The 27,957-nt window shown below is 38.5% G+C and overlaps 1 protein-coding gene across 9 annotated transcripts in view; it reads right to left on the reverse strand.

The window, feature by feature from the left end:
- CTBP1 (C-terminal binding protein 1) overlaps positions 1 to 27,957 on the reverse strand; it is a 237,014-nt gene that overhangs the window by 12,345 nt on the left and 196,712 nt on the right. For all 9 annotated transcript variants that reach the window (XM_039723848.1, XM_039723847.1, XM_039723846.1 and 6 more), the window contains 5 exons: positions 24,582 to 24,736; positions 14,935 to 15,079; positions 10,798 to 11,004; positions 4,826 to 5,040; positions 875 to 1,005 (listed from right to left, as the gene is read on the reverse strand). In XM_039723848.1, the coding sequence (XP_039579782.1) occupies positions 875 to 1,005; positions 4,826 to 5,040; positions 10,798 to 11,004; positions 14,935 to 15,079; positions 24,582 to 24,736 (853 nt within the window). The remainder of the gene's footprint in view (positions 1 to 874; positions 1,006 to 4,825; positions 5,041 to 10,797; positions 11,005 to 14,934; positions 15,080 to 24,581; positions 24,737 to 27,957) is intronic.

The raw sequence follows: 27,957 nt of genomic DNA on the forward strand, positions 1-27,957 counted from the left end.
TGAGAGATACTGTCCTCTCTCCAGTCTTTACAACCTGCCCTGGATAATCTGTTCTTCAAAAAACTTATGTGGATTGTTCCAGTTAAAAATAACAATTTTCCCTGCCCAGCCTGAAAAAGCCTTGTCACATGCAAGGACTAAGCTACAGCAGTCTGTTCTGAAACCTCAAGGACATCTGAAATAGGCTCATTTTGATGAGGAGTGCTGATATCTCAATGCCAATGCCACTTAGGGGAGTGGTGCACTTCTGCCTGAACCACTGGACTTAGTAATTGAAAAACTCAGGCTTGTGCTACCAGCCCTGCTACTGATAGCAGAGTTACTACTCCTCTTATAGAGGGGAAAACAAAACAAAACCTGTACTCTGACAGCCTTCATGGAACTTTTTTTGCAACCTCTTATACACATGGCTTTCCTGCAGAGGCAATCTGGACAAATATCTTTTCCTTCAGAAAGGTGTCATAAAGCACTTTTCACACCACATCTCAGTTCTTTGCCTTTGAAAGATCCTGGTCAGGCATCAGCTGCCTCCAGAGCTGTATCAGTGGCAAAGGTGCACTCTCCTCAAAGCCATGGCCACGATCTGAACTCAGGTTTCTGCTATTTCTACTAAATAAACCCAGTTTTTGTTTTCTTTTTCTTTTTAAGGAATTAAATCTTGGATGTCACTTTTTTCACTTCTAACCACATACACAAACTCCATCTACATTCGCATTAGTCCAGTGCTGCACAGATTCATGTTGCTTTGCTAAGGAGTATTTAGCTACCAAATAAAGAGAAAACTCAATTCACTTGTTGCTGTTGATTGTATCATGCACTAAGACTTAAAAATAAGAAAGTGAACAAAATAAAAAGAAAAGAAAAGGAAAAGCACCTGAATGGTTCTGACTCATGTACATCTAAGGCTGCCCCTCGTATCCTTCCTTCCTTCAGGGCCTGTGCAAGTGCTTTTTCGTCTACTAACCCACCTCGAGCTGTGTTGACCAGGAAAGCCCCTTGTCTCATCTAGGGAAAGTTAAAAACAAGAATGATGAAATAAAAATAAATGAAATAAAATCGTTGTGGCATTATTTTTTACTCAAAAGAAGCATCCATTACAACAAAGGCTATTCAGCTGGTTTAAACTGTAACAGTTGTCTTCCCTTTCCATTGGAAAGTACCACCAAATGTGATGCTTCTAACATAAAATGCTATTTCACAGCACTTAATAACCTTTTGTTTCTTGTAAGTAGTGTCTTTTAATAGAAGCGTTGTTTCAGATATTGTGCAGTACCATGATCAAAAGATACAACTGTGCATATGAAAGTGACAGATCATTTTATGCCTTTTTATTCCACTGTGAAATTGCATGAGACAGAAACTACAGCACATTCTTAAACAAATTCATATTTTGTGGCTTTCAACTTTCACACAAATAAAAGCCTACATGAATTTTTCAGAAAAATCAATGCTTTTGGATTTTCAAACACTTTTCCCTTTAGTTGCCAAAACACAGTAGATACATGCATTATTTATTTTTGTTACTTCAGCTTCCTCCTCCCCTGTGAGACTTTTCAAATAAAGGTCTAAAGAATCCTTCTATTATTCAATTAAAAGGCATGAAAATGAATTTGGTTGAGAACGCTGTGTGCCCAGGAGAGAAGCTGTGCTGTGCATTGTGCAGATTAGCATTGTAGATGACACTACAATCAGTATGGGGAGAACTACAACAATTTACACCATAACACATCCACAACTTGAAAACGAAGTGGCAGTTTAAATAAGAGAAATGGTACTGAAATAAACATAAATTACAACATCCTGCTTCCAGCCACCCTGGTATTTCATCTTTGACAGATGTCTCAAACACCTCTGAGCATGAAGGAAAGCGCATGAAGAGCAGGAACCATGGTGAAGATGAATAATGAAAATCTCATTTTGTACTGACTCTGTCTCTCAACATACAAATAAGCAAAACCCAACATTTTACACCAACTCAGCTACACATCAAACTAAACCTTAGGTAAATGGATTTTTACGCTCAAATACTAATTCAAAATGCCAAATTCATCAACAACAAGGAGGTTGAATAAGTCAGTTTTGGTTGGTTTTTTTCTGATGAGGTCATATGGAACATTAATATGAACATGCTTGCAGTGCTTTATAAAGAAAAAACCCACCATGTTTTACTGGCCAGCTCTCTAGGTTTAATGTGGCCCTGCCTCTCTCCATTTGCAGACTCCTGGGCCTACAGGAGATCCATCCATGCAGCAAAACCAAACTTCACTTACAGGAGCAGAAGTAAAGGATGCTTCTCTCAGCTTTATGTAATTAATTTGGGAATCAGAACAGCAATAAAACTGGGGCAGGATCTTAAGCTGGCCTGATAACAAGAAGAGATTCCTTATGGGAACAATCACTGCATCTCCAGTTCTTGGGTCAGTTGGGGTAACTGAACCAAAACCAGCACAGGTGGGCTCACCCCAGAGCCACTCACAGCTGTGCAGACACTCCATAAAAGCTCGTGGGAGCTCAAATACCCTTCCCCTTTCTGTGCAAACTGGTAACTTCAGTTGTAAGTACAGCTTGGTGTATTTACAGGCCCTCTGAAGGACGGGAACATTTTACTTAAAGTGAACCCTGCTAAAATCTTCTGTCCAATCTTGCTTGAGTTTTCATTTTAGGACTATTTACAAAACTCAAGAACTAGCACTAAGACACATTCAAATCAAACAGAAGATGCCTGCATAAATGCATTCTAGAGGGAATGAATTATGTGACTCATGATAAACTGTCAGGGTGGATGCAGCTGGAGATGATCCTTAACAATGGGTGGAAGCTTGAAAGAGCTTCACAGCTGAACTGCTGACGTCTGTTAAATTCACCTACACTAAACCTGCAGAGCTGCTTTATAAAAGTATTCTGTTTAAACTGCAGTTTTTTCTCAAATCTGTATAACTAAAGATGACCTCAGTCTCAAGAGCACAAGTTCATTGAAACACTTCTCTGAGCTACTCTGGGACTACAAGGACAAGCAGGATGGCTTTACAGAATAATAATTAATTCACTAAAAAAGTTACTTAAAAGAAGACAGACACCAAATTTTCAGAGACACTTGAAGTGTATGTCATTTCAGACTCCACAAATTTCAGGGTGAGACTTCAGTGAAATGAGATACAACATACGTCTCTGTACTTTGTTTAAAAACTGGTTATGACATGAGCATGCAGAATTGGTAAAAAATGGCATGCAATGCTCTCCAGAAATTCTAGGCCAACTCCAACATCTGTCAGCCTAAATCAGAATATGCTCTACACAAACTGTGCAGTCAGGGGGGTTACAATTTCATGGGTTTTACATCTACTTTACTATCCAGGGTGCTTCACCCAAACTCCTACCCAAAGCAAGAACTATCATCTAACACTTTAATTAATCCTTGCTTTGATCATGAAGGATAACAAATAGGAAGATAAATGCTTACTTAAGACACTTTCCAGTGCAGAGTTTATTATAGGCATTTAGTTTCAGATGGTATTACTCTGTTTTAACATGTTTTCCATTGTTTGTTTCTCTGATTAATATGCTGTGCCTTCTCCAAAGTTCAACACCTTTCTCTGTCTGCACTCAAAAAACTTCCTGTGGTAAAGTGGCCCCAGTTTCACAACTGCTGTATAAAAGTGACCAAGGCTCGGTGATGCCACGGAATTTAATGTGATGCTTTTTGGGTCTAGATGTCTGCTTGAAGAGACATCTCACCATGTAATAACCACTGAATGTACCCAGCCATACAACAGAAGACAATATTCATGGCAGGGTGACAGAGCTCTGGTCTCTCTGGTTTCATTTTAAGCTTCTTAATTTTTTAGAGTTTTAAATCCCAAGTCCTGATTTTATGTTGTGATGGATTTGCAAAATCCCTAAACTCTCAAATCAAAAGTGTGTTGTACTGTCAGTTTTCTGCCATGATCCTACATGACTGTGGAACATGTTCAGTAAGTTCTTCAGTTCTAAATTTCAATAGTAGGTAAAAACTATTTCTCAGAAGACAAGCAATGATTTTACTGCAAAAGAATACTACTGTCATTATTACCAACATATAAACCCACTATATAAACATAAAGAACAGCCAAATCAACTATTCTGTCTTAGGGTTTCTTTCCTCTACATTGCCTCCATTTTTATGTCTCAGTGTTTTACTTCTGCCTGTTACCTACACTAAAAAGCTGGAGTCAAACTTTTTCATTAAGTGTCTGGCTTCTATTATAATATTTTTCAACAATAGAGCAGTTACTGCACCCAGATTTTGAAATAATTTTATTATTTTGTGTATTACCTAGAACTTTATGGAGAAGTTAGTACTAATTCTAAGAAACATTATTTTTCCCAATAATGCAATGCTGTAAATGAGCTCCATCCCTGAAGTGCTCTGTGAGCATCGGGACTGAGCACAGGGGGGAGCCATTTAGTCATAATCCTTAAATTGCATCAAAGGAACTCAAACTGAGGGACAACAGTGAAAGGCAGAATTGCTACCTGAAAATACACATGTAAAGAAGAAGCTACTACAGAAAAAGTGCTTTTACATCAGTGCCACTTCATTAAATCTGAGTGATATTAAGAAGAGTTAAAAATTTCCACAAATGCAATGTTACTGAGCCAAAAAGACAATAAAAGCAACAATACATAAACAACCAGCTAGTTCCTAATCAATTATAGACCTGTTTGATCTTAGAGCAGCAGAAGAGAAAGATTTCTATCAAATGAGAATCTACCAATTTACAGAAATAAATGCTACACAGAGTTGGCAACCAGCACTGGTGTGGAGGGCACCCCCAGAGATTATTACCTGCTTTATGGTGAAGTCATTAATAAGATGATGATTGTGTTCATTCAAGTTGCAGTGCAGGGTAACACAGTCACTGTGGAACAGCAGGTCCTGCAAAGTGCTCACCCGCTGCAGGCCCAGAGCACGCTCCATGCCATCCGAGAGGTATGGGTCATAGAAAATCACACTGAAGCCAAAGGCTTTGGCACGTAGAGCTACTGCTTGCCCAACACGCCCTAGAACAAGATAAACACACCATGAGAGCAGATGTGAAGCAGCTGGTGGGTGTAAGGTGGCCTCCTCCTGCCCAATGGGAACACTTGTATCAGACCGTAACGCTTTGTGCAGCAACTGCAAGGGCAGAAAAGGGAGGTGCCTCCCATCCCACTCAGAATCATCACTGGGATCAGAAATGGTACATCTGGACTGTTTCACAGTGCCTCGAAACAAAGCAGGAGGTTTGCACCTTTTGTCACCAGATATGTGAAATGCCAGAAGATGTCACGTAATCTGCAATAATCTGTGTAACGCAAGGCTCGCCTGCTGGGCCTGTTTATGGCAAAACACCCCTGCCTGTGAACACATCCTGCCAAGGGCTTATCCTTACCCATGTCAAACCAGCTGGCTTTAATAAAAAGCTATACAATTAATCCTCAAAAATGGATGCAATAACAGATAATTTGTTTAATCTGAAGCACAACCATTCTCAATACATGGAATCTCCTTTCTAGTATTTTCTTTCATTTTGGGTAACATCCTTCCAGCATTAAAATGCCTACAAGAATCCTGTCATCTAAGGCTTTAAAATAAATTTTATTCAGCTACCTGAATGATAAATAAACACAGATGATCATATGACATCTAGTTAAGAGGACTGCAGTCCCACTTGGAACTGACACTGAACTTTGCTTTTTTGTTCCACTTCCCTTACTGTCAGATTTCAGAGCTGTGCCCAGAAGTGCTGTATGGGCATGACTCCACACCACATGCACCAGGAGATGTGTACTCCCCCTTGACACACTACCAGTAAAACACAGAGGGGAAAAACCTCTGAGTACATCTAATGAGTTACAGGCATTTTGAGGAGTGAGAACTAACACACTTTTCAAGTTAGAAGTTTACAGAGCAGACATTTACATTAGAGAACTACAAATGTTGGATAAAGATGTTTCAAAAGCATCACTTGACACATCATAATAACAATGCCTAATTTGAAAAAAAACCAACCAAACAAAAAAAATCGACAAGTTCTCCTTTGTAACGTCTAAGTTTGTTCAAAAAAGCATCAAATCAACCCAGGGAAATCCCATCTCTTTCCCACTGTGCTTGAAGGGATTTCCCTCTGCTTTTCAGTTTCTTTTTGAATATATTTCAGAAGCCACAGGAAGAAAGGTTTTTGCTGATCACTTAATGTGAACAGAGCAATTCTGCAGTGCTTAGTGACAGATGTGCTTGGCATATTAAACAGTTTATCAATCTGACAGGGGCTGTCTGCTTTTCTTTGGGGACACCAGGTTAGAATACTCCTCAAATCTTTCATTTCAACACTTGCATGCATGTTATTTGCTTACTTTCCAAGCTGTTTTTATAAATTTGAATTAGAAAATTTTCAACACAAACACTGTATTGTTTCCAAATTTTGGCATGTTCACAGCTCAAGGAATCAGTCACACAACTGTAAATATTTATTTTTTTTAAACAAAGCATATAACTTACTCCAGCTCCATTCATTTTCACATGCAACATTGTCATCTGTTCTTTTTTTTTTACACTCTTGACAACACTAATACCTGAGGGGATTCACAACAGCAAAATATCTTACAACAGCCTCTCCAGTTAAAGCTACACTTCATTCACCCCCATGCAAGCTAATAAACCAAAGCCTTCTTCAATGGGCACACAAGTTTCCTTCAGAAACACTAGGGAATCTCATCTCTATTTCTAACCAGAATTATCCTATTACAAATATTTTATGGGATAAAACTCTTCTGCAATTGACAATTCTTATTTAGTCATTAAACAAGTACACAACTGGACACGAGGAATTTGCCAATTTCTTTTTAAATTACCATCTCACATAAGGAACAACCACAAAACTATGACCTTTTTGTTCTCCTTTCCTGAAAACCTTCTATTATATAAGACTCTCCTGGGCATGAAGGGTGGTTCAAAACCTACCTCAACACACTGAGGACAATACAGGACACAAAGCATCCCACCTTTGGGACAACTCTAAGTTAAGAGCACATCAAATTGTTATCAATATTCATGGCTGCTTCCAGGGAGGGCAAAATCTTAAGCTCAAAACCCTAAATTAATTTATTAGTCAGCAGTGTGAGAAAAATGCAGAAAATGAATGTTGTATACAATTGCAAAAAAAGCAGAAAGCGACAAAAGTGTATTTTCAAGGAAATCAAAGTTCTAGGAAGATCCATTCATCGTTTCAGAAGAGAGGCTCAAACACCCATCTCCTGTTATAGCCTCATCCATTCAAGTCCTCTGTAAGTCTCCCAACTCCCCTCGACCCAAATGCCCCAATTTCTAGGGACCTTTATAGACCTTGACCCTGCCCATGGCCTGATCTGAGTGTGACAGTACAGCAGCTGCAAGGACCCTGCTCAGCCCACTCATCCTATGCTGGTATTGCAAAGTTTTAAAAATGACCTTGATACCATGGAAATCATGATGATGACCTGCCTGAAGACTTCCATGGAAAGAAAAAGTGCTTTCACTTAGCAGCTCTTCCCTGCCTGTGCAACAGCAGTGGAGAATATGGGTAATTTTTCCTCCTTCTTGGAGAACTCTGAAATGTGGAGAGTGCTTTCTGTTACATTTCCTGCTGAGCACCTTAAGAGAGCCAGTAGGACTGCTAAGAGTAGATAATTTATTGCAGAATAATACCACCCAGCTCTTAAGCCTTATTTAGTTATAGCACAGGTTAGTAATTTGGCCAAGCATCTAGGTAGGGCAGTGGGACTACTGAGAGAATAGAGCAGGTGAGGAAAGACAAACTGAGTGATGACATTCACTGTGATGTGGAGACAAATTTATTTAAAAGAATTTCACCTTTCTTGGGTGAGGAAATGCATTAGTCATTAGTCATCAGCATTTCTCAGTGAGAAGGAAGGGAAAGGGAGTGCAACTTCACTGCTGTAAAATTGTCATTAGAGCAGAACCAGGGCCAGATGTGTATTCATCCAAGTACTTACATGCTGCTCCTCATAAATATTCCTCCTTAAAAAAACACACAAACCCCTGTATTTCTACATATATATGGTGAAAAGGTAGTTTTTTTGGTTTTTTTAAATGCGGGGCTTATTATCCACACTTGTGATACATCACTTAAAAAATAGGACACCAGATAATAATAAAGATTAAAAGTGACAAAGACAGCTGTTAAATGACATGATATTATTATTTATGTAAGGCTCAAAGAATCAGACACTTCACAAAGACAGAAAGAGGCATGGGCTGTGCCTCAAGGAGCTCGGGGGCTAACCAAACAACACAACAATGAGGGATGGGATCCAACAAGCACATGAAGGAGGCATTATGCTGTTAGTCTCTGCTTATCTTCAAGCTCAATACAAGCAGAGGATGAGAGATGGGGTTAACTTTAAAGGAGGAACACAGAGTAAGAGGATTAAGCAGGACAGACCAAGTGTCAAAGCAGGAATATGCATGAGAGGCAAAGAGAGTGGGTGATGGAAAGAAGGCAAGTGAGTCACGAAACTTGGCTAGATCAGTGGATAAGGAAGTGAGTAGCTGAAACTTTGGAGACACAGTCATTCCCTAGCACAGAGATAGGCAAGAGCTAGGGTGTTTCTCTTTGGCAAAGAGTTAAGCCCAGGAGCAATGTTAAGAAGGTCTGCAGTTAGCTGTCGAAGCAGCAGTGATAAATTTAAGCAACTCACTGTTGAAGAGACCACAAGTCTTAAGACAAAAATAGAGAAACACAGTTGTAGTTGAGAGGAGATGATCTCAGACACACTGACAACAAGGGACAGAAACTGAGACACGACACAGAAACAGAGGAAAGGGCTGAGCAACTGATGGTAACTGTTTATTTTGTGTGTAATACATTCACTTCATAGCATCTGGGTGGATCATCACTTCTGACACTAACATGTCTAAATAATAAACTGAGGCAAAACTCCAAATGTAGGGAGAGGCCACTAGTGAAGAAACACAACCTAAGGACAACAGTCTTTGGTTGTAAATGCATGTTTGAGTCTGAAACTCAAGACAGCTAACCTCTTGCAGTGATCTGTACTAGAAAAGGGTGCACATCACAGCCTAAATGCCTGAAGTGCTCACACAGATATTCTGGTAGATCTTCTAAGTCTACATTTTTGCTGTTCATTAATACACAGATTCATAGGAGTTTGTTAGAACACATCTGACTCAAAGTGTTGTGCCTATTCACACACATGCACAAGAAGGAAGAGTAGAAGTTTTCAAAAGTGACTTTACAGTTTAGTATTCTTTGAAATTTTGAATATTCTATGGTAGGAAATACACAGGAACAACAAAAGGCTAGAGATAATGACTGGTCAATAACTGCAACAGAAGCATGCCCTTAAAAAACAGATTTTACTAGCCTTTTTAGTGTAACATGCACACAAAAGAATTGCTTTTTAAAACTAAAAGCAAAACCTAGCATTCTGTAAAGCTTTATACACATACTGGCAATCTGATTATCCATTTATTCCTCTCTACTGTTCAGTTATCAAGAACAAAACCAGCGAAACTCACTTAAGGAAGTCAATGATGAAAGACTTTTTCTTTCTACTCTCAAGTCTGAATTCTCAGTAAAAACACCAAACTGAATGACAACAGCACAGATATCTCCAGCAAATGTGCAGACTGCATGTGAGCCAAAGCTTATGTGTCAAAAACCAGGTATGCATTTCCATTTTGGAAACACTGCATGCAACTGTCTATGATTTGGGTAGAGATGCTGTGAGCACAATAATCATTGTGTGTTTAAATGAGATGCATAATTACATTAGTACAGATTTCAGAAAGCAGCTTCATGACTAACTTCATGAAAATCGTATTTTAAAGGCAATTCTTTGATTGTGAAGATGGTTCTGGTTTACTGCATGCTCTTAAATGAGTACTGTGTAACACCAGGCTATTTTCAGCATCCAAAAGTAAGAGTTTGAGGTTGGAGTTACTTGACAGCAATGTGTAACTGGAGCAGTCATTTAAATATGATGCTTTGTTGTCAAAATCATATTACTAATTCCTGTGGATGAATAGCACAGCAATTACATCCACAGTCTATCAGATCTGTGTAAGACAAGCACATGACTGAATAATTTTTAAATAGAAACTGACTTGCTTGTTTTTCTTCTCTACTTCTGTAACAGACAGTAATTAATTCATCTCTAGTAAGCCTGTCCATCTGTTGGATGTTGAAAAACATTTAGGGTCACTCAGAGAGGTAAGTAGGTGATTTTATTAGGTCTGGAAACATTTCAATATTTCTTGCATATATTCTTCCCCTCATTAGAGTTGAAATACAATTTCAGATGCAGATCAGTCAAATGCACACAGTAACTGCTCTGCAGGATGTTACTGAAGCAAAGACTTTTTAGTTATGTAAAAAAATGTAAAACGAAAACAGTCCAAACAAAACCAGATATGAAAATGGATAAGGGATAATGTAATGGGGCTGAGGTAGCAGGATTCTTGTAATGGAAAAAGAAATGATGGTGTCTCCTCTGAGAAGCGGTGTGTCTGACAGCAGGCAATATGGCAACAGAAAGACATACAGAAACTCAAAGAACTGAGAGAACATCAGCAATAAAACACGTTTTCTCAGGAAAATGATTATGTTTTGAGGCAAAACATTTCATAATACATAATTATCAGGAACGAATGCTTGACAGGGAGTGAACAAATGTTCCATTTTTACAGCTCAAATCTGCACTTTTTTTAACCAGTGGGCAGCAAAGAGCATGAAACCACGCGTGAAGCCAACGTACCCAATCCAATAATGCCCAAGGTCTCCCCTCGGATGCGGGCAGCTCCCGAGGCCACCTCCCGGATCTGCTCCACGCTCTGGACCCGGGTGCCCTCGCGCAGGGCCTGGTGCAGCCAGGTGGTTCTCCTGTACAGGTTCAGGATGTGGCACATGGTGGAATCTGCCGTTTCTTCTACGGAGGCGGCTGGCACGTTACACACGGCGATCCCTGCAGGCAGAGGAGAGGATGCCAGCTGCCAAACAATGCTTATTTTTTTTCCATTTAACAGCAATACAGGAGTATGATGTTTAAAATCACATCTGTATCAACGTGTCTTGCACAAATACTAAGTTTCTGACTGTAATGGCAGGCAGAATACCTGACATAATAGTTGACAACTATGTGCCAATTTATTTCTCTTATTTTTTATTACTAATTATCGTGCTTTTATTGATTGCAAACTAAGGCAGATAGTAAAGAGGCCACTGAAACCACAGAAGGAAAGCACTGAAGATGTCTGATAGTTTAGAACATGCATGGTAAGCATTTTACATTCCCACTGAGCTTGGTGCTTTGAATAACCAAGAGAAACCTGCCTTGATCTCAACAGTGTGGTTTATGATCAGAGTTTAGGTTTAATTGTGTGAGTTAGCTTTCCAACACTGGACAAACACCCTCCCAAAAGCTATCTATGCAAGTTACAAAAATGATAAAATAATTTATAATGACAGCAACTCTTATGAAGCCTTCACAAGATGACTGTTAGTAATTTCACATCATGTGTAAGTAATCATGATACAGGAAAGGACAATCTATTACACGTTGCACAAGGTTTTTTAGAATTACAACAAACAACATCCCAGGCCTTTCCTGGTCCCCACATTAAAGGGAACCCATTTAATCATCAACAGAAAATGCAAAATCTGCTTCTACGTGGTATGCAAAGGTAATGCCAAATAAGTCCATGCTCCTAACAGCTGAAAAGTCACCAGCTGAAAATAGCATAACATCAAGCAGCCTGAAGTGTTACAGACTTCCACAGAAAACTGTGGAAGGTGGATTATTGATTCAAGACTCAGAATAAGCCTACTTTACTTCAAGGAACTGTTGAAGCAACAAGTGATTGTAATTACATGCAAGTTATCCCATTCTGCTTTTTACCTTCCAGTACTCAGTACACAGTAGTTAAGCAAAATGCTTGAAAAACTTTGTGTCTTTTATGACTTGTCTCTCTTCAGTCTTTCCATGTACTGCATGTTCTCTCTCTAATCACCAGCTCCCACAAATGTTTGTGTCTCAGTTCTGCTGACTGAGACAACAAACAACACGCAGTATAATTTCATGGTGGAGAAGAAAAAAAAAAGTGTTTTGTATCCTAAAAACATCCAAAAACTGTTTTTACTGTTTGGGATTTTACACAACTAAATATTCAGTAAGTCCTCAGCTAATACCAGAGTATCTTAGGAAGCAAAGAAGAATAAAGATTCTCTTCAGAAACAGCATCAACAACAATATAACAAATAATAAGCTCATGCTATATTTATCTATGTTTTACATTCAAATGCCTTTATTGTGCTGCCCAGTACTTTTTTACAGCTTTCTCTACATCACTAAAAACCTGCACAAGGAACTTACAGAACTATTTTTCTTTCCTCTGCTGTAGAGATAAGCCTGTCTGCTGAGTCACTGCCCTTAAGACTTACAAGATATACCAGCATCATTTGCTGGAATATTAATCCTGGCATCCTGCTATCATCAATGGTAGAAGGAAATTCACCATTTTTAAAATGGAGAAAAAAAGCATGACTGGGAGGGAGAGGTGAAAGACTGAAAAATAACATCCCCTCTAAGAACCTCACATTAAACACTTGCATTTGTTTATACAAAAAAAGTCTTTTTCATGGAGCAACAATGCAGGTTTTAAATGGCAACGTAAATTAAATAAATGTGTCTCCTAATAGCTGCCATCAACAAAATTATGCTTTAAAAGCAGCTTAAAGAATTATATTATGTATTTGGGAAGAGGAGTAATATACCTTCTTCCCTAATAGGTTTCCTTAGGAAATGGAGGGTACAAAAGTCAGATAAATCCTCTCCTGAATGGCAGGAATTTATTTTTCCCAATTTTTCTTCAACTCTAAAAGCAGCTCATTTTTGAAAGGCAGAGACACAGCAAACCACAAAAAGCAGCAAGAGAGAGGCAAGGAAATGCAGAGACATTTCACATGGGAAAAGACAGCACACTCTCATCTCATATCCACTGATCAATGCTGCCTTCCCTTTTCCCACTGCTTTCAGTGATTTTGTGCACAAAATCACAGAAACATTTTCAATGCTGAAAAATGCAGGAGTCAACAGGCATTTCCTGGGCTCCCACTGCACTTGCATCCAGCTACACCCACAACTTGTACGTATTTTCTAAGCAACTATTAATAAAGTGCAGGAAAAGCATGTTTTATCCAAGAGACACACATTTACATGCTTTGTCAGAAGATTAAAAGAGCTAATATAAAATAATGCTTAATAGAAAAAGCTGGTAACAGCCTCATGTGCCAGCTCTATGAAAAATAACTCAAGTTACTACAGAAGTTCAGAAATACATTGGACTCTGGTCTAAATCTACATTTCAAAAGCAAATGAAAGTCTTTTATAAAGAGCAGATCACTCTCACATTAGCTCCTTAAGATATCTGTTACTTACACCAGTTCAACAAATGGAAGGCTCTTTGTCTCAGCAGTATTTATGCAGCCATTTCACCCAAACTTAATATTAAAATCAGAGGTTTTCTGCAACCTTACCACCATTTACTGGCTTTTGACAGAGTGGACAATATTTTGTAAACTAAAGGATACACAAACGGGTTGGACCCTCAACTTTACAACTCAGGCTAATCACAAGGCAGAAACTGAATGCTGAGGAAGGATGCAATTTAACATTTGAACAGAACTTCCCAAAACATATGAACAAGAATTTCCCAAATCTGCTGTGCATTCCAGCTTGAAGAATTATGTGGCTGCACTTAGCCTGTAACTTGGGTTAGGATCCAGCATAGAGACCTGCAGAAGAGACAGCCAGCAAACCTTCAAAGATCTTCCTCTTATCAGGGATTTTCTCCACAAACTGGGCTCCTGACTGGTCTGAGCCTTTGATCTGCACCTACATTTTGGCTTTTGATCTAGGATTTTACCCCAGGCCAATCTCTCCACACACACAGGTTTTCTGAGACTCACAACCCATGTCTGACAGGGGCACCAGTTAAAACAGGCAAAACACAGCCTTGCACACTTTCAGCCCTGACCTGATCTTTATAAAACTCAGAAAGGAATGGTTAAGGCTCTGCCACCATTACAACAGGTGAATATTTTTTTATCATAACCTGATAAACAGACCACACCACAGCTCCTCACTACATCAGTGGGACTATTGCTACAACTAAGCACTGCCACACTGAAATAAATGTTTCCAAGATCTTTCCAGAGCATAATGGGAAAAAATACTTGGTCTCCACAATCTTGGAAAAGAAACAAAGAAAATCTTTACTCCAAGTGGTAGGCTGACCTTTAGATTACAGGTAGGAGATAGTTTAACCTAAAGTAAGAAAAGTACAGATCAGGTGGTTGCTTTTCTTACAGTCAAACATCAAGCACCATCTCTTCAGAGTTCTAGTAGCTGAATTTATTCAGACGAAGCAACAACTGATTCTCCTATAAAATTGGTATTTCTATTTTATGGACTGGTTTAGTACTAAATCTCATGCATCATAAATAAGTCCCAGACAGTTGATAAAGATCTCATTTTTTATTCAAACAGAAGTAGTATGCCACAGTGATGGAATTATATTTTGTAATTAGATTATAGCAGTAGTAGTTAAAATATACAATTGGAGTAAAAAAGAATGGGATGAAAAATTATGGCCTTACTCCTTGGGTTTATATTGAGCAGGCAGATTGTCATCCTGCCACAAAGCTGTTAATATTATCACTTAATTAACTAATGCTAGTATCTCCATAATGAGTTTTATACTCTGATGGGAAAATTATACAGCTTACATATGATGCTAGTATAAAATACACAGAACACATTAATACAAAGATTTAGATGCTATCAGATTTCTGGAGGCAAGTATGAGATGCAAAATAAAGTCTGTAATAGCCATACCTAAATCTCCAGCAGATTTGATGTCAATATTATCAAAACCGCTGCCAATTCGGACAATTATTCGAAGTGCTTTAAATTTCTCCAGGTCTTCTCGAGTTAAAGTTATAGTGTGATACATCAGTGCACCCACTGCTTCATTTAGTACCTATAAACAAAATGAAAGAAAAGAAAAAAGTTTTGTTTGTTTTTTTTCTTTCACAGAATCTCAGCTTAATTTCATACACATATTCTCAAGTATAAAAAACAGTAAAAGCATTAAATACAGATTCAGGGGGTTTTTTAAAGGTTATTTTTCCAAGTATCTCCCAGCCTCTTGGTCTTTTTCATCTCAAGTCTCCATTCTAACAAGATAGGATCACTTCAGAAGAGCTAAGTGATCTGTACTTGTGTTCTTAGTAAGAGGGAAAGCTCTCCTCATTCCCCAGGAATCTCTGCAATACTGACCCAGTACAAGTGCCACTGGACTGCATCTGCACACACAGAAGCAAACACTGCCCACAAACAGGGGGTATTTTATGCTTAGGCAGCTGAAATTCTGCTTTGAATGGAGTAACAGCAGTATCTCTTCAGCACACACAGTGGTACAGGCATTCATGCCCTATGAAACCACTGGATACCTGGGAAAACATTCAGTGATCACAAACCCCTTCAACAACAGAGACTGGAATTGGTCACCTCACACACAAACCCAGAACTGTTTGCCCCTCAGTTTACTGACACTGCAAATAAGCTCTCACTAATGGAAACTGGATGTCACATAAACTGGTATTAACTGAGATGCCAAACTTGACATTAGGCAGGAAAATCCAAATCCTCTGAGAAATGAGAAATTGCATGAAAGCAAAAATGCTGTAGAAAAAACTCCAAACTCATGAGAGCACCAAAAAAGCAAAAACAAAAGACAATCAGAAGCTGCTGACAAATTAAATTTTATTTCTTCAAAACACTTCCCTGTGCTTGCACCTTCAATGCACCAGCTAATATCCCAATGGTTCTACAAGACACAAAACATGCACAAATCATTGCAGTAGCTAAGCCAGCTGTAATGACTTCAAGAGATTCCTATGACACACTTCACATAAAAACGCTGCAGAGGCTCTAAATTTCTTGTTCAGACTTTTGAGTCTGGTATATGCAAAGATTCTGTCATCTGAATGATTTCTGTTCATATGAGCATTTCCTAGTGTAATGCAAGGTCAGTAAAAATAATCAACATACGTAATTTTTAAAAAATCATTGCAGCAAAGCAGAGTCTTGCACACAGAGGATTACAATTGCTGGAACCCAGGATCTGCAACAGTGTTTAAAAATACATAAAGAAAAAAATTAAAAGAAAAGAAAATCAAACTCTATAAAAAATGAAAGAAAAGCACTTATTACTGAATACTTCACAAAATTATTTATGCTATTTCAACATTGTTTCTGGACTGAGAACTTCAGTTTTAACTCAGATAAAGACCAGATTCCTTCAAGCAGAATTTGCATTTACTAGTAAGAATTGCAAAAAAAATTACAAATTACACATCCTTCAAGAAGGCAGCTACAACATAATTCAAAGAGCAGCTGTAGGCTCAGATCTTATAAAATGATTACACACACACAAAACTCCTTGATTTTAATGGTGCAAACAAGTCCTTTGGAGATTACATCCATCAGCTCCCAATCAGAAAGACTGCACTCACCAGCATGTGTTACCTTGAGCTGTTACACAGGGTTAATAAAAACCCCACACAGTTTTTGGGTTTGCTTTCCCACTGACATTACAGCTGGCATGGACCAAGCCTGAGGTATCCTACACAAGAAACAGGACCCTTAGGACCAGAAAGCCCACCTAAAATGCCCTTAGGTTATTTCTGCTCCCACTAGAGGCTGAAATAAAGTTGTTCAAGAATCAAGTGATGTGGAAATTTCTTCAAATTCAGTTGCAGCACTTGTTGCTTCAAGCCTCAAGGTCAAGTTATGATATCCTGGCTATCTCCAACAAGCCATGTCTCCTGTTCTGTGTTGTATCATTTCTTTCCCCCGTCCCTCCCAAAGGTTGTTCTGGATGCCTGTGCTGCAGGAGAAAACATCATCTGTGCAGCTGTCAGATAAGCAGAAACTGAAGCTTAGAAGTTGCAAGGACACACCCCAAGGCTCTGTGACAGCCAGAGCCTCCTCTCCAGGCTGGAAAGGCCCATGGTGGGTGTATTTTGGGGGTACAGATCTGCCAGTGCTTTAAGGACTGCCTCCAGCAGGGGTTAAAGCACAGCTGAACTGGCTCAGACATTTGTGTTTTAGTACCAGAATGATTCACTTTGGGAAGCAGATTTTCATTTCATAACCATGCATATTTTATTAACTCAGCCAGTCAAGACTGGCATTTGGACTCCAAGAGCACTGGTGTGGACCCATTATGACACATTTTTTGGGCCCATCTAGGTTATGGCTTGGCACTAGGAGGAGACAGAAAAGTACTGGAAAGCTTGGGAATGTGTTCAATAAAAGGGAAAATATTTCCTAGCTATAGCTTAATGCTGACACTAGCCATTTCCACAGGCAGTTATTTACCCATCACATGGGATATGGAACAAGCAAATGCAAGTGACAAATCTCTTAGAATTTCTTTTTAGTGACTGAGCCTCTCCTAGGATTATGGGCTAGTTAGCAAAGAAATCCACTGCTAAAAATGTAATACCATGCAAGTGTGTTTTATCACATTAATTTGATAATTTAATTATGCTACTGCTTTTTGCTACTGGACATGTGATAGAAATATGCCAAAAAGGCAGAAAATAATAGCAGAAAATCTGAAGTTAGAAACATTCAGCACTGGTGAATGTTAATAATACCACTAAGATTTAAAAAACCAGTGAAATGTATTTTTGGAATTATTTGCATTTGAATAATTATATTCTCAGTCATTACATATATTAAATACACACAAGGAAGTCTGACAAGTCTTTCAATGAGTAAAACATAACACACGAATCTGACATGCAGCATAAATATCAACAATTCCAGAAAATGAAATGATCTTTAGAAAAAAATAACTGTGCATATGAGTAATTTACTGATGATTTAACAGAAGAGATGGATGCGTTGAGAAAATCAGGGAGAATATGTGATTTTTCTCCATCATTTTCCATAATGAATTTCATTTTTTACAAAGTCAAGAACAATTTTATTACAAGGAGATCAAAATTGTGAGCGAGATAGCAGGCAAGGCAGAAATTCCAGACCAGCCTGAGTATGTGGCAGTCAGACCACACTCTCTGATGATTTCTTGCAAGGAAAGGCAATGGAAAAACCTGACAGAGAATGAGCAGAGTCAGCTGTGCTCCTCCAACAGCCATTCCTGCTTCCACCACACTGCAACTGGGCCCTCTGGGAAGAGAGGATCCGAGGCAAAAGCTAAAACAAGGGACATGAGTTGGGTTCCTTCTTGTTATGGAGCTCACCTGCCTGATTTCTGTGCCTTCAGACTTGCTTCCAGCTGAAGCTAGAGCTCACTGTTGAAAGTTTTTGTCATTCCCTATTCCATGAGCTGACAGCTGTTCCCATCACAGCAGCTTGGACAGGTCTTTCTGCTGTTCTTCAAGCTCAAAATGACTACTCTGCTTTCACAACATGCCAGGTCACCAAGGCTCTCAGGGAACAGATGACACAGTAGTAGGAGACATTTCTAGTTCTAAGAATTTAACAAATCCTGAGTACTGATTATCTAAGCTTTAAATCCTTCTAAATGTTTTCCCATCTACATTTTTTTTCCTCCTTCTTTCGGTACTACACTATTTTAGCCATCATGCCAAGCATCACACAGTCACCACTGTGACACACACATCTCATTATTTGGGGGAGAACCCTGAGCATCTTGCTTACTTTTACAAAAACATAAATCATAACATGCTAAGAACTAAACAGCAAGGCTTTCTCTTCTTGGAGCATCTCAAGACACTTCTAGATTTGACTATGAGAGGCTGATCCCAGACACTCATGGATCAAATCCAGAGCATAGAAACATAACACAGTACATGAAATGCAAAACTACTTCAATGCAGAGACAAATAAAAAAAAAATTACATGTTGAATATGAAAAAGTCTCCATCTTAAAAACAAAAATCATCACTCAAAAGTGCTGTATTTAATCCAGTTCTAGAAACTACAAAGTGTTGCATTTCTTGGACTTGGAATTTCATGTGTCATCTCTAAAAAAATTATGTTCCAGTGTCACCAACAGACTTGAAATATTTTGCACATTTGGGTGGAACAAATGGACTTTACCAAAACGGAGTAGGCCTTGCCTTATTTAACTTGCAAAAAGCAGCTGCATGTTGAATTTGTAACCAACAGTCTGTCACATGGGGAAGGCTGCAGAGACTCAGAGCTGCTCTCAAATCCTCCCTACAACGCTGCAAAGGATCCATGTGAAACCAGCACCACTAAAGCTAAAAGGAAAAGCCAGTGTGCTCAAGTGGTATTTAGTGGCTCTCCAAAGCTCTGTTATATTGTGTTGCTTTTTACAAGTTCTTGCTCCTCTTTACAAGCTCTCAGCTCCCTGTTAGGTTCCTAAGATCCATGGTGCTGTCAGTAACCCACTTATTTCATATAAACTTTACTCAGCCAGGATACTCTCTAGTGAGGACCCCTAAACATTAATACTTGAGTTTATACTGTCCATAAATACAAGTATAAATATTTTACACAAACATAAACAAAACTTACTTGCAGGCTCCTGAAAACACACTCTCTAAAAGCCTATATATCCATACACTACATAAACTACATATATATACACATGTGACATATATATATGATAGTGTATTTCTAGTCTTCTAAAAATTAACATTAAAAAATATATACATACAAATATATACACACAACTGCATAAATAACCTATATAATCTATACACAACTTCCTTTTAAATACTATATTGCAGCCAGTCTTTCCAAGCCAGAATTTACTGACCATTGCATGCAGCTTTAATGACAGAAGTCAATTTGAGAATATAGACTCTGACAAAGGTTTATACTGAATAAAAGGCTTCAATGAAAAATCTGTAACAGGAGTTCTGTGTGTTAGTTTGTCTATTAATAGGGCTGAATTGTGTCTATTCATAAGGCTGAATTCAGGTCAAGTCTATCAGACACTAGAATGGATTGAACATCCATACCAAAGGATTTTATGGAGTTATGGAAGTCACTGGTGACAACTGAACCCAGTTCTTTCCCAAGTCTTTCATAAGGAGTCTGATCCAAAGCTCATTTGTTTGTTTTTTTTTTTTAATTGTGTATTTACAAGGTTTTGGATCAGCTCTGAGGTGACAACTTACTCCCAACCAGACCTTATTGTTTAGAACAAGGCTGCTTCCTTTCAATCTGTGTTCTTTGAGAATTTAAATCTGATGGAAAACTAAAATGCTTCATCTGCATCATGAATATAAACAGCACTGATGGTGTAAACACAAGCTTTACTGCTAAACAAAGAACTGGAAGCTTGAAAAGTTATCTCACTTAACCATTGCTGTAACAGGGACAAATCAAAGAGCTGAACAACAACACCATCCTGAATTTGTTTGTATCAGTTTCAAAACATTTGTTGCTTTTCAGCTCCTCTTTGAAATGGTCTTTGATAAAACTGCCATCACTAGAATCATTTCTACACTTAATTCCTATGTAGAAGTGTGACTGAAAAATTTCAAGTTCTATTAAACCGGAAGTTCAGATTTAAATTGTTTTAAACTTAAAACTACAAATATGGAAATGTGGTAACCTTTTGAAAAGTATTTCATGTTGGGCTCAGAAAACAGGAGTCAAAGGATCTAACACATTCTACCCCAATCTCTGCTAAGGCTGGGGCACAGGTTTACCCAACAGACTCTGTTCCCAGCTCCATCCAAGGACTACTCACTGCTTTCATCAGTGTTCTGGTCAACTGGGTAAATGCTTGAAGCTGTAAACTCAGTCAACCACACACTTTTTTCTTCTACCCGATTTGCAACAAGATGTAGGAAAGTACATAATTACAGAAAAAAGAGAATGAAAAAAATGTACTCAGCCTCAAATAAACTCTTGACTTCTTTCCAGCCTGTACATTTTGTTTTAAAGACCATTCCTAATCAGTTCTGCTTCCTGTCTTTTCATCTGGGTTTGCAAGAATCACTATTTTCTCTCTCCTTGGTTGAGATGCCTATTACCAGCTCTTGCACATTTATTGTAAAATAAATGTTTACATTTATTCCTCTCGATCTACACAGCACTTCCATGTTACAGAGCACACACAAAGGCCAGGAAAGCCAAAAAGCAAAGAACATGAACTCAAAAAACTCTTGGGCAAAACAAAGACCTCAAGGGTGTGCTTGAGTCTGTTATGCCTTTAAAGGTACAGAAGTGGAAAAGAGCAGCAATATTGCAGGAATCAGAGTGCTGGGTAGGCTGCCAAGGAGCCAGGAAAAGCAGCAAACTGTGAATGGCACTGAAACGAAGAGGGATTGGGAAAAAGAGGCAAACAGACAACGGAGCATGAGACAGTGAAAAACGAAAGTTAACCTGGAATGAGGATAGAAGCAAACTAAGTGTTTTAAAATTTGGTTTTGGATGAACAACTGTATTTTTGGCAGAACAAACCAAAACACTGTTTACACTTGGAAGCAGTCTTAGATAGTTACTGAGAGAACTTATTTACACATCATTAATTGTAAAATAAAAGCCAATTTAACCGCAGTGAGTAACTTTTACAGACAGCAATGCAATCTCCAATAAGAAATTTGAACACTGAAATCTTAAAATATTTTTACCCTAAAAGACAGAAGTTTTCTGATAGGATGCAATGATCCGAACTCCCAGTTATGCCATGATAAGAGTTTGACAAACGTAATGCTCAACTTCACACAGCCACATGCAACATCTACAACAAAACAGAACTTAGGGGTTAAGGGATAAAAACATCCATTGCAGCCTTGTAGACTGGCTCAAAAACAAACTGCTTTTTCTAGGGAGAATGGGAAACAAGGCAAGGAGACAAACCAAAAACCAGTCAAACCGTACACATGAGCAAATTTCTGAAGAAGCATAATAAATGACCCTAACAACAAAGATATTTCAAAACATTGGGTCACTCTCAGTAAATGTCAGTATTCATTTAAGTACTGGCAGCCCGATTTTTCAGGAGGGAAATGTATCTCCACCATCCAACCTGCTTTCCAAAGCAGTGGAATGGGGAACAAAAGCTTCCACCTGAGATGAAGCACAGTTCTACTACATGTTTTGACTTATTTGCAACTTTACAACTTGTTACTTATTTTCCACAGTTTACTCTCCTCAGCCATAAGAAGTGATTGGCAAATGAACTCTTGGCACAAGGGAGCTGCTACACAACTGCAACTCAGTTACCCAGCTGGAGAAAGCTTTCTTGACTGAGCACACACAGACAGGTGATTTGCTAAAATCCTGCACACAAATGGCATTCAAATCCTAGCTTCTTCTACACCTTTCTTTTTGTGTTACAATCTCTCAGCCTGCTTGCTCCTCTATGAAAAACCACCTTGCTTGTACGTTGCTGTCTCACAAGCTACAATAAATTCCTCTTTCCACTCTATTTCCTTGAAAAACTGAAAACACAGTATTTTAAAGCATGTCTTGTCCCTGAAACTCCCATGACCAGCAGAAATCCCTCCAAGATGTTAATTTCTCAAACTCTGACTCCTCACAATCCTGTGATCAGGGCTCCATAAGTGTACAAGCTGAGTTAATATGGGTTCCAACTTTCCCAGACATCCTTCTGCTGCCTTTCACTCCTTTCCTCCCCATCTGATTCTTGGTTCATGGATTCTCCCTGCCCCATTAGTCACCCACCTAAGAGTGTCAAACAATGTCAATCACCCTTCTTACCCCATCCTAAACTTCCCAGCCTCTGGCTTGCTCCCTGCAACTTCACATTAAATGTATCTGTATCTGCTGCCTATGGCTTCAGTAGCTCTTCTTACTATTATCAAAATCTGTATTTCAACTAAAAGGCCAACATCATTTAGTATGGCCACAAACATGCATTCAGAAATACATGAACATTTTTTATCCTGCTTTAAATATGCAACTCTTCATTTTAAAACCTTCTGTGAAAACAATTCTGCATTTAGCAAAGCACCATTCCCAAATAATGTATTATTCAAACAGTACTAAAATACAAATATTCCCCTAAAGATAGGTGAAAAGTAGTCATTTTCCAGTGCAGATGAACAGTGAACACTTTTCACACAGAAGTGAACAGTGCTTAACACGCCATATAACTGATCTCTTGGTCTATGTTAAAGGAATATAGCAGTATGATAATGAATTCTGGTTTGTGACTTTTGTTGTAGAAAGGTATCACCTTGCAGACCCAAATGTTTTAGGATTGTCTCATCCTTTAGACAAGTGAAAACCTGTATTATGGCACTGTACTCATAGGTATTGAAAATATATTTTCCTGCTCTATTACTGAGATCACTGAGAATTAATTATTTTTGTATAATAAAAAGCAAAAGATGCAAGCTTGAGTATAATTCCCTCAATACAGCAGTGTTGTAAAGATCAGCAACAGATTATCTAGGTCACTCATCAGTTATTCAAATATTTTTCCAAACCTGGAATATGAGCAGCACATAATCTCAGGATCTGAAAAGTTCATTTATTACACACCACTGCTACCAGAAAATACCCATTGTATTTTTGCAAGGCATTCATGGCACATGGGAATTCCCCAGTCCTGATGCACCAGGAGGAAATGATGTTGATTTTAGTAAGCAAATCATAGAACTTTACAGGTGGTGGAGCAGCCACTGGTATAGTGTTCACCCCAAGAGCAGACTGCTCTTATCTACCAACACAAGTAGAACAGCATTTACATTACTTATTCTTCATGTGTAATTTAGTTTTTGTAAATGGAATCCATGTATTAACTCCTAACAGTGGTGTGAGATAGGAAAACAGTAAAACAAAAGCAACTTCTCAACATGATTAGAAAGAAATAAACAGAAAAAAAAGGCATTCTTCATATTTTAATTCTTGATATATAGCAAAATAAAAAGGAATTGAGAAAACTCAGGTTTCCTCTAAATTAAAAAAACCCATATATTTTCTTTGAACCTTATAAATTAAGTTTTATTTTATTAAAAATCTCAACAAACATGATCTCTGCAGATTCATTATGAATGAAGATCGAGATTTTTTTTTATTTCTTGCATGAGTTCTCAATTTAGGTTGACATTCACCACATTTTCCACGCAAATTTTGGGTTAGCATTTGTTTTGAAACTCTTCTGCAGTGACATTTCTCAGTGCACAAGGCTGCCTAACCCAACCTGCACAACTCCTTGGCTAAACAAAGAAATAATCAAGTTACCCACACAGACAACCCAATACTTGAGATCTGTCTTTCCAGGCAAAGGCTGAGCAACAGAAATGTTTCCAAGGAGCATTCCAAGATACCATATCATAGCATTTTGCCCAGAAGTAACTCTCTCCATGAATCTAATTCAGTAGGGAAGCAGAGGGACATCCAGCCAGGCACACGCTGAAGCACAGCCCATCACAGACGTTGTATTAACACGTCACAGCTGACACAACACTGTACCGAATCATTAAAACACTTGCACTCCCCAAAACACCTCAGCTGCCTCTCTTAAACATTACCTTTTCATGAATTTCTTGTGTAGACTGAGCATCACAAAATGCCACTGTGGCTACATCCTTCAGAATAGGCATCTCTACTGTACAGTCCCTGCCATCCAGCAACGCTACCAAAGGGCGCGGGTGCATGGGCCCATTCATGATCGGAGGTCGAATGCCTGCAAAGAAACACACGAGTCTTGTTATTCAGGCCATGCAAATTGGATTAAAAATAGGTTATAGCTAGTCTTGTTTATTCTGATGGCAGAAAAAGATTTCAAGGACTGAAGCTAATAAAACAGGAACAAGTTTACACTCAGCTGTCAACCAAACAGACAGGACCTTACAAAGAAATTCCATGGAGGTTCAGAAGGCTGAACTTGGAAAGATGGATAAAAACACTGAGGGAATAGTACACTTGTTTTTTAAAGGTACATCTCACTGCACTAATAAGTGTCTGTGCAACCTTGTTCAGCCCTTAGGTTTTGACTGGATTCCACACCTTTGTGAGCTCCAGAAAGAGTGAGAAATATCTTGCCCAGGCTTGCAAGAAGAGTGGAGCTTATGGAATATAATAAGCAACTCAGTGAGGATTTGAGTATTCAATTTACATATATAATGATGATTCTGCTGAGACTAAAATTTAACTTAAAAAAGCCTACAACAGCAAAATTTTCCATTTACTGAGGATCCAGTGTCCAAGTTTACAAGCAAATTGCTGATCTATGTAGGTCTGCTTAGACTTAAAAAGTTTTACCAAACAGTTCTATATAGCTTAGTCAAACACATCATACTTTTAATCCACCACTGAAAACTCTTGCAAAACAAGAAAAAAAAGTCTCTCCTTAAATCAGTGTCACACTCTGAACACTGTGGAGTGACAAAGAAATTCATCTGGGAGAAGGAAAATCTGTCCAAACTTAAGACTTAATTTACATCCTCCTTACAGAGTCTGGAAATGAAAAATAATCCGTAAAATATTTAGAGAGCATCCCTTTAACAATACATATGCTATAAATACACAGAAATACTCAAGGGAATAATATTAAACCATTGCATTTACAGAAAGTAGTTAAGCATGGGTGGGGAAAAAAGACTTCCTGAAGAGATAATGAAAAACAAAACAAAGAGTAAAGTACAGTAAAGTCTTTCAAAATAAAAAGTTTTAAGCACTGCAAAGTGAATCATGCTAGGTATTTCTTGTATACAAATTTCAACACATATTTTTGTTGCAGTGTCAATTTTAAAACATTGCTTGACAATCCAAGTTGGTCCAAGAGCAATGCAAATGACTGAAGTGTCCCAGTTAACTTCTACAAGCAATCCCTGCATCTTAAGCCCCAGCCTGTGTCAGAAAGCAAGTCCTGAAAAACTTTGTGCATTTCAAGTGGATGGAAAATCAGTACAATCCCTGCTGTACAAGGTATCTGGTGAAGAAAACCAGCTGCTGGGAAGAGAGATTTTCATAACTCAACAAAAATAGCATATGACTTCCCCCTGGGACCAGCCTGAGGTCTGGGGCTGAAGGACAGCTCCAGAGACTGCTGCCCTCCCAGTGGCCCAGCCTGAACCCAACAATTCCATGTCCCCTCCCAACCAATTCAGGAGAGCCCAGCACCACTGCAACCTGGCATTTCAATTCTTTACCTACTCAAATGGTTTTTATACCTGAAGACATGAGAAAAACAGCCACTACATTTGGTTCTTTTCTGTTCTACTTCCAGCACCTCCCCACATCTGAGGATAGCCTGGACTGACTGACTCTGCAGTACTCTCACCGTTTTTCAGATGGGGAAAAAACACCCACCAGCAGCAAAGTTTGTCATGGAAATTACACTGCTGCAAAAGCACCCACTCCTAGCCTGTACTATGATAGACAAGCTTAGAAATGCTTATGGTACACATTATTACAGAAATATTCAGCCACCAAAACTAAATGGGAGACATTAATATGTCATTTTTGAAAACTGGGCATCTAGATAGCTTATTATTGATACTTCTTTGAACCAAAAATGGTCCCATAACCCTCATACAGATATTTTTAGTAAATAAACTACATACCAGTTAATGTGGTACAGGACACAAACACTAGAATATACAACATAAAAATACTTAAGTTACTAATGGAGCAATTATATCCTTTAATGGGGATTTAATTATAAAACTCCACATTAAATTTACTTAAACATCCTAGGATAAAGCACGTTATCGACCTGTTCACATTTTTTAAAAAGCAGTATATATCACAGCCTTCATAAAATGCAATTATGTCTAGAAACAAATGCAAAAATGACATTGCAAGACCTCTTCATTTTACTTAGAGTGACTGTGCTCACTCAACAACTGAAATGTCATGGTCTTGTCAGCACAGCTAAGCCAGAACTTCAATAACAAGCCTGAATGATAGCTAAAATAAAATTTAAAAAACAAACAACTTTGATACTAAATTTTTTGCAATGAATGAGGAAAAATATGGCACAAGTGATTCCCTCAGACCTACAACTAAAGCACCTCTGTCAGAGCACATAGTCCAAACTGAAAAAAGCAGATGAGATTAAAAACTCTCACTTCAAAGAAACACTTTTCTGACTAGAGTTAGCTCAAAAAATCATGAAATGTTAGAGCACTAAACAGAGCCCTTTCAGATAATGATTTCTCTAAAACACATAAAGGTGTGGTCTGGTTTTCCCCTCACACCAGTAAAGCTAAGATTTCAACCAAGTTACTTGTGCAACCTTGGTGCTCAGGGGAATGCCAGAGCAAGCCCCAAATAGGAACAGAGTCAAAAAGAAAAAACCCAGAAGGAGAAACCCTCCCTGAGAGATTTTAAGGCTTTGTTAAGAATCCCCAGAACTCAAACACGTCCAGTGACCTTGACCACGAAAACCCTACAAACCTTTGCTTGCCGAAATCTTTTCTGAACTTCAGCAGAGACTTCCTGTTGCACAGTCTTTCTGCCTAAATATCCTGCCCCTGAATGGCAGGCAGTAACTCCCCACTCAGTTAACTTACAGGAACTTCATCCCAGTGGCAGTCCCTATTTGAAGTTCCCATTTGGGAAGATATGGTTTCACTGTGAATCAGAACCTTTTGAACACAAAGCTTCCTCTTCCAACATTTAGATACATTCTGCTCAGTTTTTATCTGGGAGTGTCACACTGCACTGTGCCTTTGGCTTTGCAGGAGACCCTTGGAGAGGCAGCAGAAAGCAATGTGGATTTAAGAGCACTGTTTTCCATGCCTGCATTTACAGTGAATAATGCAAATCTGTGCCAGAGAGAAGTAACTGCAAAGTGGTCAGAAGTGACATTCAACACAACAAACATGAAACTGATTTAAAAAAATAATTTCACTTAGCTGGCTTATTTAAAAGTATTATGGTATAGCACTTCACATTACA

This window comes from Passer montanus, unplaced genomic scaffold (genome assembly GCF_014805655.1).
Source record: "Passer montanus isolate IOZ18808 unplaced genomic scaffold, ASM1480565v1 scaffold51, whole genome shotgun sequence".
Lineage (NCBI taxonomy): Eukaryota > Metazoa > Chordata > Aves > Passeriformes > Passeridae > Passer > Passer montanus.